Source organism: Trachurus trachurus (assembly GCF_905171665.1).
Source record: "Trachurus trachurus genome assembly, chromosome: 18".
Lineage (NCBI taxonomy): Eukaryota > Metazoa > Chordata > Actinopteri > Carangiformes > Carangidae > Trachurus > Trachurus trachurus.
In genome coordinates, this window is record NC_139909.1 from 462,762 (window position 1) to 477,787 (window position 15,026).

Here is a 15,026-nt window from a genome sequence, read left to right on the forward strand (position 1 = left end):
TTCATGCCTTATGAACAGCCATAGTATAACTCATAGCATAACAAAATATGACACTGCTTTAACACTGAACTACAGTGCAGCTAAATTTAAATTAGGCTATGTGTTACTTTCCTCTTGGAAAATAACTCATAACATTTTGAGTAATAAAACAATACAAAACAATATTATTAATAATAGCCTACTGCACAACTGAAAATATTGTAGCGACCCCGCAGTAATGTTGTTGTTATGATGTTTAAGTTCTGTGATTTCTGACTGACTGTCAATGTGTATGGTACGGGCAGGTGGGATGAGAAACTGAGGGGCTGGGGTGAGTGTGAGGAACACAGAGTCCTGTCTGTGTGTAGGTGAGTGAGTGAGGAGGAGCAGAGGAAGAAGTGAGAGCAGCTGTCAGATAAGTTTGTGTTATGTTGTTGACTTGTCGTCGGGTCTGACGCTACAATATCAATAACAACGTGTGCTTAACACAAGGGGGCAGTTGTCGGTCTGACTTTAGTTTTTTTGCGGCACGGAGAAATGCGCATCTGGTGGCTCAACCTGGTCAGTGGGTGCTTGAGCACCGGAGCACCAACGGAATCGGCGCCTATAAATACAAAATGAATCCCCACATCTGCTTTCAGGCTTGAAGGCGCTGGCTTAACGCTGCTGCTGCTACTCACTCCCATATTGTTATGGTTTGGTCTAGTGCGGCCCCCGTCCGTACAGCGCCCCCACTGGCCAGGGGCTTGAATCGATTCAGAAGATTGCTGAATCGATATTGAATTGCAGAGAAAAGAACTGCAATGCATTGCTGAATCGATATTTTTACCCAGCCCTACTGATTGGTTGGTTGGTTGGTTGGTTGGTTGGTTTGTTGACTGGTTGGTTGGTTGGTCTCTGCTTGGTTGGTTGGTTGGTTGATTGGTTGGTTGGTTGGTTTGTTGACTGGTTGGTTGGTTGGTCTCTGGTTGGTTGGTTGGTTGGTTGGTTGGTTGGTTGGTTGGTTGGTTGGTTGGTTGGTTTGTTGACTGGTTGGTTGGTTGGTCTCTGGTTGGTTGGTTGGTTGATTGGTTGGTTGGTTGGTTTGTTGACTGGTTGGTTGGTTGGTTGGTTGGTTGGTTGGTTGGTTGGTTGGTTGACTGGTTGACTGGTTGACTGGTTGGTTGGTTGGTTGGTTGGTTGGTTGACTGGTTGGTTGGTTGGTTGACTGGTTGGTTGGTTGACTGGTTGACTGGTTGATTGGTTGGTTGGTTGGTTGGTTGGTTGGTTGGTTGGTTGGTTGATTGATTGATCATCTATTGATTGATTGTCTCGACAGGTGAAGATGATCAGGATGTCGTTGGACAAAGAGACCGTCCTCCCCCACCAGACGTCCCTCAGAGCCAGCCCCTCCTTCCCGGCCTCGGTCGGCCTATCAGAGCAGCCGCAGCTGGCTAAGACCCGCCCCCTCGGCCTATCAGAGCAGCCGCAGCTGGCTAAGACCCGCCCCCTCGGCCCTAAGAACGGCCTGCAGCCGCCGGGCAACAGCAAGCCCCCCCTCCCCCTCCCCGCCGCCGCCACCACCGGCCCCCCGCTCTCCCAGCGGATCGCGAAGAGGCGCTACTCGATGGGCGTCGGCTTCAAGGGGCTGGCCAAGCGCCGTCGCCGCGCCAACAGCGACAGCCAATCGGAGCCTGTTCGGCCGAGCCACTTCCTGTTGGGCGGGAACATCTTCGACCCGCTGAACCTCAACTCGCTATTGGACGAGGAAGTGAACAGGTGAGACTGATCGTTGTTCTCATCTCTAAACATGAAACTCCCACTGATATTTTAATATTCCCCTTTTTGTAGTACTTAAGATTTTCTTTTGATGGTATTTAGGGATGTCACGATAATAGATTTTTTTTGGTACGATTATTGTCAGAGAAATAATCACGGTATTACGATCATCACGATTATTATGCATTAATAATTAATTTCACAACACTATTAATGTGTAAAATCAAAGTTAAAAATATATACATTACTAATTATAAAATATTTTAAATATCTATAAAAATATGACCAATTATTAATCCGCCAGGGGAAGTGTTTGAAATATTCAAGTCATTAATTTTTTATCATTAGTCACCGATACCAAATTGTTTTTTTTAATTACAAATGACACTCTAGCATTTAAATTCCTACCAGTTCAATGTTACATTAGGTAAATGGACCAGTATCTGAGCATTTACCTTTACTTTGGAGCACATCTGCCGACACGTTCATACATAATCTTTTTTTGGAAAGCAACGGTATTTAGGAATCTTTGCGATCGATTAATTGTAGCGATTAATACCACGATTAATTGTGAAAACAAGTAATTGTGACATCCCTAATGGTATTATATATTTCCCTTTTGATGATACATTTTCGATGGTACTTTAAGACTTTTTTTTATTTAAAGGAGTCATCACCCGGAAATCGCATTTTTCCTTGTTAAAACATGTATACTGGTGTTGGACCTCAGTGGAAACTTGCCTGAAAACCTGGGGTTTGAAAGTGGCTGAGTTTTTTGGTTTGGGCTCTTTGTTTAAGCCAGAGTAGCTCATGAGGCTGCACACCACAACATTACGAGATTTTGATTCTGCGCCTACGGTGACGTCACCGTGGCGCCTGCTTTCATAAACACACCTCTCTTCCACCACCCCGACTTCTGCCGCGCCGCCATTACGGGTTGTTTTATTTTCCACTGTAGCGCTGTTATTTCGTCACTTTATCAAGTTTTAATAATTTTTCATGCGAGAAAGTAAGGGTTTAGATCCTCAATGTGCGGTTAGTTTATCCAAATGACGGCTGTTTAGAAGTTTTCTCCGCGTTGGGATAAGTGAGGTGCAGCCTGCTGCTGCAGTGAGCACCAGAGGAGCGGAGGAGGAGTGACTCCTCAACCCGCCTGCAGTGCTCGTTTAGCCGGCCGATAACAACGTCGTCGTGCCGCCGGAGGAAAGGGTCGTTAATTTATTAAGTTTTAATATTTGTTAATGCGAGAAAGTAAGGGTTTAGATCCCCAATGTGCAGTTAGTTTATCCAAATGACGGCTTAGAAGTTTGCTTCGCGTTGGGAGAAGTGAAGCTCCAGCGAGGCAGAGGAGCGGAGAGTGACTCGTCAGCAACCCGCCTGCAGCTGCTCGTTAACCGGTCAAACTACGTTGTCATGCCCGCGGAGGAAACGGTCGTTAATTAACTTACCCGTAGGTTTGTAGAGGTTTGTTTGAATGAAAAGTGAAGCTTCACACAGAGCAGCAGCAGCTTTGCACCGGGGCTCTGTAGCCTACGTACAGAAATCACCACATTTGCATCAATAAATAGGCCTACATGTTTTACAATGAACCGATACAATTTTGTTTTATTTTATTAAGTTATAACATGGAGCAGCATAGTATGCGGTTTCCAATACAGCCTGCATGTAGCCCACAGGGCCAGCCACCATTCCGGCTCTGTCCTTCCTGCGTCCAATCAATGCGCGCCTCATTACATATTAATACAATGAACATCCGGACCAGTCAAAACCTCGCGCCTACTCTCACGAGAGAAAGTTGCCATATGAAAAAGTGTCAGAACAAGCTCTATGTTTGAATTAAAAAAAAAAAAATGTTTCCAATAAGTTTTAAGAACTGATTCAAAGCAATTTAAGGGGGATTGGATACATAAAAAACCAGGTGATGACTCCTTTAACATTTCCCTCTTTTTATGGTACCTTAAGATTTCCCTGTGTGGGTATTCAAGGATTTTCCTTTGATGGTAATTGAAGACTTCCCATTGATGGTACTTTAAGATTGGTGAACTGAGTCTTCCTTTGACTGTATTGTATTTATAGAATGTAATCCTACTCGTGTTCTTTAAGAAGGTGTTTTTTCCCTTTGATGGTACTTTAAAGGGGTAGTATCATTTTTTTAAAGTGGGGTTGTATGATCTCGATCTAGATCTTGAACGGCCTATTTTCACGGCCTAAAAGAGGTTTACCTGAAAAATAATACACAGTTCCATTGTTCACTATAATTAAATTTTTTCCAGCTCCTCAAAGTGCAGGAAAAACACAGTTTTTATTTGGACCTAACCAACTCAAGTATCCCTCCGCCCAGGGTTAGCGCCCGCAGATCAGCAGTTGGTTAGGTCCAAATAAAAACTGTGTTTTTCCTGCACTTTGAAGGGCTGGAAAAAATTATATTATAGTGAACAATGGAACTTTGTATTTTTTTTCAGGTAAAACCTCTCTTAGGCCGTGAAAATAGGCCGTTTCTTTGGGTCTGTTCACAACACTGTATGTTGTAAATCTCTGGGCAGGGCTATTATGGGCTGGCGTTGCTAACGGGAGGAGTGCAGAGAGTCTTCTACTGCAATTAAAGTACTTAGGGGCTATTTGGAGATCATACAACCCCACTTTAAAAAAATGATACTATCCCTTTAAGAAGTCTGCTAACTTTGTGGTTGGCCAACCATAGTTTTTCCAATTTATATTTTTCATGCAGTGTTAGTGTATATTTCTATGTGTTTATGTAATTGCAATACATCTCTATGTAAAGGTAGGGCAAAGTGGTCCCTTTAAAAAAATCCACTGTCACATAATGTCACATGATTAACCACCTGGTTAAATAGTTTTTTCTGTATTAATCATGAAACTCCGCCCCTTTCCTCCTCCTCTGCAGAACGACCAATCAGGAGACGCCGCAGTGCTCGCCCCTGCCGCTGCGGGGCGGAGACCCCGTGGAGATCCTGGTGCCCCGTGACATCACGGACCCCCTGAACCTGAAGGGGGGGGGCGGGGCCGAGGGCGAGGGGGGCGGGGCCGTGCTGCTGTCGCCGCTCAAGTCCAGGAAGAGACACCGGCACCGCCACCACGGGGGCGGAGGGGGGGGCGAGGGGGAGAGGGAGAGGGAGAGGGAGGGGGGGGGCAGCGTCCCAGCTCGGCTGTTCCCGCCATCGGCCGCCAGACTCACAGGTCAGACACCATCTATGATCAATAACCAATAACCTGTCACATACCCATCACCTGTCAATCAACCTGTATATACTTATATATCAGAGAGATAACGATTAGTGATAATATATTAGAATAAATCCAGCTAGATAAACTCATAAATTAATTTATTGTATAGATTATAATGACAAGAAAGCTTGATGGATAATTTATGAATAAGGGGTGGGAGTAAATACGTTTTACTTCTTCTCACTCCTCTTCAGATATAAAAAAACAAACAAAAAAAATCGAATTATCTTTATTTTCAATTAATTTATTTTATTTTTTCACGATTATAAATTTTCTTGGTACGATTATTGTCAGAGAAATAATCACTGTGTTAACGATTATCACGATTATTATGTATTAATTGATTTCACAACACTATGAATGTGTAAAATCAAATATAGTCAAAATATAACTACATTACTCATTGTTTACACAAAATATTTCAAGTATCTATTAATATATGACCAATTATTAATTGTTTTGTTTTGTTGTTTTTTTTAATTAAAAATGACACGCTAACATTTAAATTCCTACCAATTCAATTCAATCAGTGCATTTACCTTTTTATTGGTATTATTTTTATCTGCCGATAACGTTCCAACATAATCTTTTTTGGGAAAGTGACAGTATTTAGGAATCTTTACGACTAATTAATTGTGGCGTTTAATACCACGGTTAATTGTGAAAACAAGTAATGGTGACATTCCTACAGTAGTTATGTCTGTCCATTAGGGCTGGGACGATATGCTTTTCTCCTGATTCGATTCTTCTACGATTTTTTGGATGGCGATTCGATTTAAATTGCGATTCTACGATATTGCAGATTCTCTCTATGATTTTTAGTCTTTAGCATTTTTAATATTTATCTGCACACAAACACTGTAGGAGCCTATAAATTAACATACTCCATTATAAAGTGAACTTAAACCCTTTTCAAAACCTGTACTCTCTGTATGTAAAAGAGGCTAACAAATACACATTGCACAATATTTAAAAAATTTCAACAAAAAAAAAAAAATTGATTTTTGAAAAAAAAAAATCGATTTAAAAATCGTCAAAAAAGATATCGTGATATCTATGTGAATCGATATTTTCTCCCACCCCTACTCTCCATTACTGTATAATGTTTAATTTATTTTAACATGTCCTAAATAAACTAAAACTAACTAAATAACAGCTATATTGTTGTTGTTGTGGTGGTGCAGTTCCTGTGGCGACCACCGGGGGCAGCGTGACGGCGTCCCCGCTGCCCTGTGAGCTCAACACGGCCATCACCTGCCGGGACGACGTGGCCCCGCCCCCGATCCTCCCGCGGCGCCACACCCACCCGCCGCCGGGCCACGCCCACAACAAGCCCGGCTGCCACGGCGACGGTCGCCAGCGGAGGCGCCGCCGCACCACCTCCACGCGGCAGCAGCACACGGACGCCGGGGCCAACTTCGTCACGGCAACGGCGGCGTCGACGTCCAAGACGGAGTTCCAGACGCCGCTGGTGGGAGGAGCTAAAGCCGACAGGTGAGTCAACGTCAGAGAAGAGTTGAATGAATGAATTTATTTATTTATTTTTAATAATAATAATAATAGCATTTATTTGAATAGGGACAGTGCATATTAATGAACATTAGTATAACTAATCAAGCTTGTAGGTTGAAGCCAAAGCTTATATACCCCGACCCCTTTTATCTTAAAAAATAAAAAAATCATTCATTCATTAAAATACTGTATATATATACGCATTAATACAATAGGATCAGATCACAGACATTTGAAATTAATCAGTACACTTACATTTCTGATCACAACAAAATAAAGAATTGTACACAGCGCATAACCCAAAATAGTACAAAATCATTGAACTTAATTTTCCATACTGTAACGAGTAATTATGATGTTCTTGTAAAGTCTTTTAAAGCTGACTAGAGTACAGCAGAATTTAATATTTTCAGGACAGTTATTCCAGATGTTAACCCCTCTAACAGAAAGACAGTAAGTCTTTGGTTTCTCAAATAATAGTGGCTTCTCAGGTTAGAATTGGAATCCTTCATTTTAAACAGATTCTGGATATCTGGAGGAAGAAGTTTATTTTTTGCTTTGTACATGGTTTGTATTGTAATGTAATCAACTAAGTCCCTGAATTTCAAAATGTTCAGGCGACTAAACAGTGGGTTGGTTGGCTCACGGAAAGGTTTATTACTGATGATTCTTACAGCCTTTTTTTGCAATAAAAAAATAGAATTTGTATTTGTTCTGTATGTGTTTCCCCAGACCTCAATGCAATATGTCATATAGTTCATTTGCAAAAGCAGATAACTCCGTTTTAATTCTTAAATTCTAGAATCTTCATTTTTTATGTTTTATTTCCATAAGGTGATATCAGTCAAACCAAAGTTGAGTGACTTTGAGATGTAACAAAACAGACATATCTCAAAAAAATAAAGTTTTATTGAAAACACTATGCAAAGAATAATTACAAAGCCTCAGCTCATTTTTTTTCAAAATGGCACTTATCTACGTGTATATATCTATGAGTCAACGTGCTGACGTGTGATTGGTTGCCGTGGTAACGTGTCGCCGTGTCGCCCCCTGCAGGTGCGGAGGAGGAGCCGAGTCCGGCGCCGCGCGGCCGCCAGAGAGGAGGAGGAAGAAGAAGGACAAACACCGCTACCAGCACGGCAACCACAGCCGTTACTACGGCTACCACGGTTCCTACGGCGACGGCCTGGGGGGCCGCGTGGGGGCGGACGAGGACCCGCGGCTCCGCCTCCTGGAAGCCGATTGGTTCAGAGACAAGACGGTGCTGGACGTCGGCTGTGGCGCCGGGCACATGGCGCTGAGCGTCGCACGCAGGTTGGTTATTGGTTTAGTCAGATTTAGTTATGGTTTATGGGACGAATCTCCTCGTTGTTTACAACTACTTCCTGGTAGAAAACAAGTAATGTGACATCCTTATTACCAAGTCAATAAATGTGACCCGTTCCATCAAAATGAGTCGGAAGTCGCAACGTTCTGTTTTTAGATAATCAGCTGATAACGTGGAAAACCCATAGAAAAAAAAACATTTTTTTACCCTAATTTCAAAGCAATGACATTCAAAAACAATCTCCCAAAGTTTCACAGTCCAGATAATTGAGGAAAGGCACAAAAATGTAAATGATGATTAAAGTTGACCTGCAACTTAAACCCTCTGAAGATGAGTGCTGCTTCGGTGCAAAACATGAAATATCTCCTGAACCGTTCATGATAGAGACGAGCTGTAAACTGCATCTGAATCGCGGGATTCTCCGCTTTCCCACGGTCATTGAATGGTGCCTCTATGACGAGAAGGGACAGGTACAGAAACAGATGCTAAACCGAGTAGCATCGACGCTAACAGAGCGTAGCATCGACGCTAAACCGAACATAGCATCGATGCTAAACCGAACGTACACGCTTGCTCATGTTTTACAAAATGTCAATAAAACATGACAACTTCTGAACCGTTTATGACAGAGACGAGCTGTAAAAAGCATCTGAATTGTGAGATTCTCTGCTTTCCGAGGGTCATTGAATGGTGTCTCTATGACAACAAGGGACCGTATAGGGAGCGTGTAATCACGTGGTACAGGAACAGATGCCAGAGTCACTGGCAAAAACTTTAACTGCAGTTTTCTCAGGTTTTAGAACAGAATAAGAGAGTAGGAGGTCGTAATTCAAATGGCCACATCTAGAAAACCATCAAATGTCTGACTCTGACTAGGGTATCATCATCATTTTAAAGCTTATTTTCTAATCTTTCCATTGATACCAAAATCTCAACTTTGAAATTTGGGTCACTGTGACTCATTTTGATGGATCGGGTCACAAATGTTAATGCAGATGGCTTCAAAACAAGTGTCTTAGTGATCATTGAACCTGACGTTAAAAACTTTGATGTCTTTCTCTTTGTGCAGGTTTGGCCCCGCCCACGTGCTGGGGGTGGAGCTGGACGGGCGGCTGGTGCACGCCGCGCGGCAGAACGTCAGGCACTTCCTGTCACATGACCTGGTGGTGGAGGGGAGGAGGAGGAGGGGGGAGGGGGAGGGGGAGGGGGAGGAGAGGGAGGGGGAGAAGGGTGAGGCAGAGGGGGAGGAGCTACAGCTGCAGCTACAGCGGGCGCTAAGCTCCGCCCCCCTCCCCCTCTCCTTCAGGGTGAGTCGAGGTCCGCTCGCCGCCCCGCCCCTCCTCCCCCCGCCCCCCTCCTCCTCCTCCTCCAGGTTCCCTAGCAACGTCACCTTCATCCAGGTGAGTCAATCAATCACTCAAACTTTTTTACAGAGCACTTTTCCTACATAGACATGTGACACAAAGTGCTTTACACACATAAAAAAGGAAATAGAAACATAGAAAAAAAAAGTGTTGTGGCTTTTGACTTTACAGGAGAAACAAAACTAAACTTTGACACTTCAGTCAACTGTCTTCATTAACCTTAAAGGACAATTCCGGGCAAATTCACCTCGGGGCTGTACGTTCCTAACATTTTAGGTCTAACAGAAGGAATCTGAAGATGTTCAGTTTAATGTCTCCTGTTTTGCGGTAGTTGTGTCTGTCCCTGCGTTGCCACGGCAACGATGAATGGGAGCGGATTGAAGTTCTGCTGCTTAGGCTGTTTCCATCCCTCAAAGCCACAGACAGCGTCAGATGGAGACTCAAACATGCAGCCAGAAGTTTATTTACTTCAACAAGTCCAGAGTTGATATTCCTGTGTTTCTGACACAACCGGGAGCTTCCCACTGCACCCGAACACACCGAGCGTCAACACAAACGGGAGCTTCCCACTGCACCCGAACACACTGAGCGTCAACACAAACGGGAGCTTCCCACTGCACCTGAACACACTGAGCGTCAACACAAACGGGAGCTTCCCACTGCACCCGAACACACTGAGCGTCAACACAAACGGGAGCTTCCCACTGCACCCGAACACACCGAGCGTCAACACAAACGGGAGCTTCCCACTGCACCCGAACACACCGAGCGTCAACACAAACGGGAGCTTCCCACTGCACCAGAACACACCGAGCGTCAACACAAACGGGAGCTTCCCACTGCACCCGAACACACCGAGCGTCAACACAAACGGGAGCTTCCCACTGCTCCTGAACACACCGAGCGTCAACACAAACGGGAGCTTCCCACTGCACCCGAACACACCGAGCGTCAACACAAACGGGAGCTTCCCACTGCTCCTGAACACACCGAGCGTCAACACAAACGGGAGCTTCCCACTGCTCCTGAACACACCGAGCGTCAACACAAACGGGAGCTTCCCACTGCACCCGAACACACCGAGCGTCAACACAAACGGGAGCTTCCCACTGCACCTGAACACACCGAGCGTCAACACAAACGGGAGCTTCCCACTGCACCCGAACAAACCGAGCGTCAACACAAACTGAAGCTTCCCACTGCACCTGAACACACCGAGCGTCAACACAAACGGGAGCTTCCCACTGCACCCGAACACACCGAGCGTCAACACAAACGGGAGCTTCCCACTGCACCCGAACACACCGAGCGTCAACACAAACGGGAGCTTCCCACTGCTCCTGAACACACCGAGCGTCAACACAAACGGGAGCTTCCCACTGCACCCGAACACACCGAGCGTCAACACAAACGGGAGCTTCCCACTGCTCCTGAACACACCGAGCGTCAACACAAACGGGAGCTTCCCACTGCACCCGAACACACCGAGCGTCAACACAAACGGGAGCTTCCCACTGCACCCGAACACACCGAGCGTCAACACAAACGGGAGCTTCCCACTGCACCCGAACACACCGAGCGTCAACACAAACGGGAGCTTCCCACTGCTCCTGAACACACCGAGCGTCAACACAAACGGGAGCTTCCCACTGCACCTGAACACACCGAGCGTCAACACAAACGGGAGCTTCCCACTGCACCCGAACACACCGAGCGTCAACACAAACGGGAGCTTCCCACTGCACCCGAACACACCGAGCGTCAACTTGGGGCTCGACTCCGCCAGACTTTGAATTAGATCTAGTTTTACAAACATGTCGGAAATCTCAGAGTTGGGAATTCCGACCTCCGAGTTGTTAATAGTTTTCTAAAAATTTGTATTTTTGGCACCATTGGATAGAGCTCACCCAGACCTTTATTTTGATACATAGAACTCATATTCGCCCAAAATGCTCAGGCTCGAAGCCCTCGTGATGACCTCACTGCTCTGCTGATGACCTCATCGCTGTGCTGATGACCTCACCGCTGTGACTCCTCCCACAGGGCGACTACGTGTCGGAGCGGGAGGCGTGGCCCGGCCGCGGCCTCTATGACGTCATCATGTGTCTGGGCGTGACCAAGTGGGTGCAGCTGCAGGCGGGCGACGGGGGCGTGGCCCGGCTGTTCAGACGAGCCTATCACAGCCTGTCGCCGGGCGGATTGTTCATCCTGGAGCCGCAGCCGTGGAGCAGCTACAGCCACAGCAAGAGGGCCTCGGTAACACAACCACAGACACACACAGACACACAACTAGGGATGCAAATTATCAATTTATTCATTAATCGATAGTTGATGGAGCTCATCGATCGATTAACGATTGACTGATAAGTGGTGATTTTTCTGAGAAACTAAATATAAGGTGAAAATTGAAGGTGAACATTCCTTACAGGACTCTACACTGGTATTTGTTAGTTTATTTTTAGAGCACAGGACAATGAAAAATGTTTAAGTAACACGTTATTTAAAAAGCCGCCGACACTGAGCTGCCTGAGGAGTCTTAATGCAGCCTGACCGCAGCTCAAACCGACCCGGTGCCTCAGCACGGAGACCAGGCTTTGGTAAACACACCGGACCGGCGCTGGTTTACAGTATCCTGCCGTAGTTTAGCCGCTCGCTACCGGAGCTTCATTTTTAAAAAAGCGGAAGCTGAGAACAGCAGCTGATCAGCTGACATGTGGTCAAGACGAAGCTACAGACCTGTCACTGTCTCAGGTGCAGCTCATCTCATTATGATAGGACTTCAACCATCAGAGCTCTGTCCTCAGACTGTCCTGACCTGTCCCTGAACATCACACAGGGACAACATGGAGCTGCTCTGTGATTGGTTACTGAGTTTACTAATGTTTACATCAGGCTGAGTTCAACAAATCAGTTTATGCTGCTGTGATTTAAGTAGTTAAATACAGTAATCATCATAGTGTAGTGGCAGGAAAGACCATTCCATCTGTATCAAATCTATTGTGTTGGTCAAGAACAAGTTCAACTTAAAGTCAGAGTCTGAAGCCCAGTTCCAATCCGACCCCTCACGGACTCACTGACTTAGAGGCACGTTCACGGGAAGTCCGTGAGTGTGTGAGGGCTGTTCCATTGTCAGATCATCAAGTCAGTGAGTCAGTGAATGAGCCCTTACTGCCCCCTTACCGTCAGTCAGCACCGATGCTGACTTTGGGTAGGGGAATTACCCACAGTTCATAGCGTTGTGAAGTCAAACACATGAGATGCCGTCGGAACACGAGTGTTAAAAAAAAAAAAAAAAAGTAAATTACCACATGTAGTCAGAGAGAGCTCCGCCGCTCTCTTTATTGTTAATGGACAGGAGCAACAACAACAAAAGAAAGAAAGAAAGAAAAAGAAAAGAAGAAGTTTCCTGTCAGTATTAACGTGCAGTTTGTGATTATTGATGATGATTTGATCAGATCTGATCTAGGAACATTTTGTTTTGAGTCCATCCCCCTCACACACGTTGTGAGTGTTGAAAGTACGGTAAATTATCGGTCCAAGACCGGAGTCAACAACATGTTGTTGTCAAGGTAACGTGTCGTGAGAGTGTGTAAGTGCTGTTCCATTCATGTTTACAGCATCTGGACCCTCACACACTCTCACACTCTGTCACTTACAGCTGACGTCACTTCAGTCAGTGAGGGTTCAGGGCCTGAGTCTTTAGGGGGCGTATTGGAATTGGGGGAGTATGTTTAGGGTGTTTTTACTGTTCCTAAATGTGAAAATGGGACACACTGGACCCTCAACATTATTTAAAGGTTGACTCGTTACTCCCTGGTCGTGTGTGTGTTAGCGATGGTACAGCCTGAGGCCAGTAGGCTACAGCTACAGCTACAACAGGTAACAGTGTTGTTGTCTCTTTTACATTTATGTTGCTTCGCTTGTTCACATTTCACAGAAAAACTCCCATTGAAAAGGAACGATTAACTGCAATTAATTTAATAATAGTCGATTAATCGTTGACATCCCTCTGACATCACCTCTCTCTGTTTCCTAGGAGACGACGTTCCGTAACTACCGGAGCGTGAGGATGAGGCCGGAGCAGTTCACCTGTTACCTGACGGACGGAGTGGGCTTCAGCTCCTACCAGCTGCTCACACACACAGGTACACACACACACACACACACACACACAGAGGTAACACACATGAAATATTTATTTATGTCCACATATAAAGAAGTACAAGGGTTCTTGCACAAGGGACATAAACTCTGCCAGTGCAGTTGACAATGGAAGACGGTCAGTCACAAAGCACCTGGGCAGCTGAACACAGTTACATACAAACTGACCTCAGATCAGATAGAAAACAGACATTCAAGGATACAAAAAACAACCTCCAGATTGAGCGGCTACCAATAATAACTGAGACTGAGCAGCACCTGGCCAACTGTTTAGCTCTTCTTTTAGAGAGGCCGGCCATCTGAAGGCCCCTCACAACCAACTAGTGCACATGCCCCAGGCTACCAAATATAAAGACTAGAAGTTTACATCTGTAGCCCAGCTGAGAGATGGTCTGCTTCAGCTGCTGCTATTTCAGCACTTTGGTCAGAAAGGCCTCCTCTAGGCTGTAATCAAAGGTACAGCCGACCTCCAGAATGAATCAACACCTCTCTATGATTTTCATTAACAACAACAACAACATCAGGAGTATTAGCTGTTACATTAGAGAACATTGAGACATCATTACACAGGCTGAACATACTCGGCTTCACAGTAGAATGTTTATACAGCATGATGGAAGACCTGAAGATAGAAGAGATATCTGCTGATATCAAATCTACAATTCTGTCATGCCAACATATGTAGAGCCCTCTGTAAACATGGCAACCATTTAAGATGTGAGACATGGTTTCAGCTATTTGTTCACTGCCATGGTGTATACAGTAAGGAGCATGACTTCCTGGAAACCAGATGGAGAGGTTCAGTTTAGTTGGTAAAACCTGCAGTCTCGCTTTTATAGCAAATGTTACAATGTTCTCATCCAGGGCAGCATTTCTGAACACAGCGTGTGAGACAGAGTGGTCACACACACACACACTGATGGGATGTTTGTCATGTCCGTATCCAGGCAACCAGCGGCCGATCTACCTGTTCCACAAAGGCCCCGCCCAGAGGAAGTGATGATGTCACGGGAACAGGACGCAGACTCGTCTCCATGGCAACGGCCCTCAGCAGCCGATTGGACGCTCACCGGGTGAAACTGTTTGACTGAGCTCTCTGCTGATTGGCCGAGGGCGTGGTGACATCACACCACAGGAGAGACTGTCGTTGGACAGCAGGGATTCCTCAGGATGTGATTGGTCGACACGGAGCGCACGGCCGCCTGGTCGGGGGACACTGATTGGACGATGAGCAGGAAGTGACTCTCTTTGTCTGTACAGGTCTTTTCAAAATAAGAGTTCATTGTTTCTGTTTCTGTTTTTCTCTTTGTATAATAAAGTTCTGCTGCTTCTCTGAGTGACGATCAATAAGCTGTTACCATGACGATCAATAAGCTGTTACCATGACGATCAATAAGCTGCTTCACCATGACGATCAATAAGCTGATCACAAACACAATCAGTTGTTTCATTGAAGCTTTATTTTGAAACTCAAACTCCAACAGGAAGTAAAACAGAAACGACCGGTCACCTCACAGGCCACGCCTCCAGGGCCGTGGTAACCGTGGTGACCGTGGTAACCGTGGTGACCGATGACGACAGACTTCACCACATGTTCTGTATGACGACATGAGGTCAATAATTATACACTGCTCAAAAAAATAAAGGGAACACTTAAACAACACGTCTTAGATCTCAAT

The 15,026-nt window shown here is 45.4% G+C and overlaps 1 protein-coding gene across 2 annotated transcripts in view; it reads left to right on the top strand.

Moving 5' to 3' along the window:
• The window catches only part of mepceb (methylphosphate capping enzyme b), an 88,780-nt gene extending 74,097 nt beyond the window's left edge, over positions 1-14,683 (top strand). The window contains exons 3-10 of one of the 2 annotated variants that reach the window (XM_083993398.1): positions 1,298-1,737; positions 4,643-4,935; positions 6,168-6,477; positions 7,552-7,809; positions 8,892-9,222; positions 11,230-11,442; positions 13,223-13,331; positions 14,295-14,683. In XM_083993398.1, the coding sequence (XP_083849524.1) occupies positions 1,304-1,737; positions 4,643-4,935; positions 6,168-6,477; positions 7,552-7,809; positions 8,892-9,222; positions 11,230-11,442; positions 13,223-13,331; positions 14,295-14,347 (2,001 nt within the window). In that variant the 5' untranslated portion in view covers positions 1,298-1,303 and the 3' untranslated portion in view covers positions 14,348-14,683. Of the gene's footprint in view, positions 1-1,297; positions 1,738-4,642; positions 4,936-6,167; positions 6,478-7,551; positions 7,810-8,891; positions 9,223-11,143; positions 11,443-13,222; positions 13,332-14,294 lie in introns of those variants that run through there. The other variant, XM_083993399.1, reaches the window with a different exon arrangement.
• Positions 14,684-15,026: the final 343 nt, after the last annotated feature.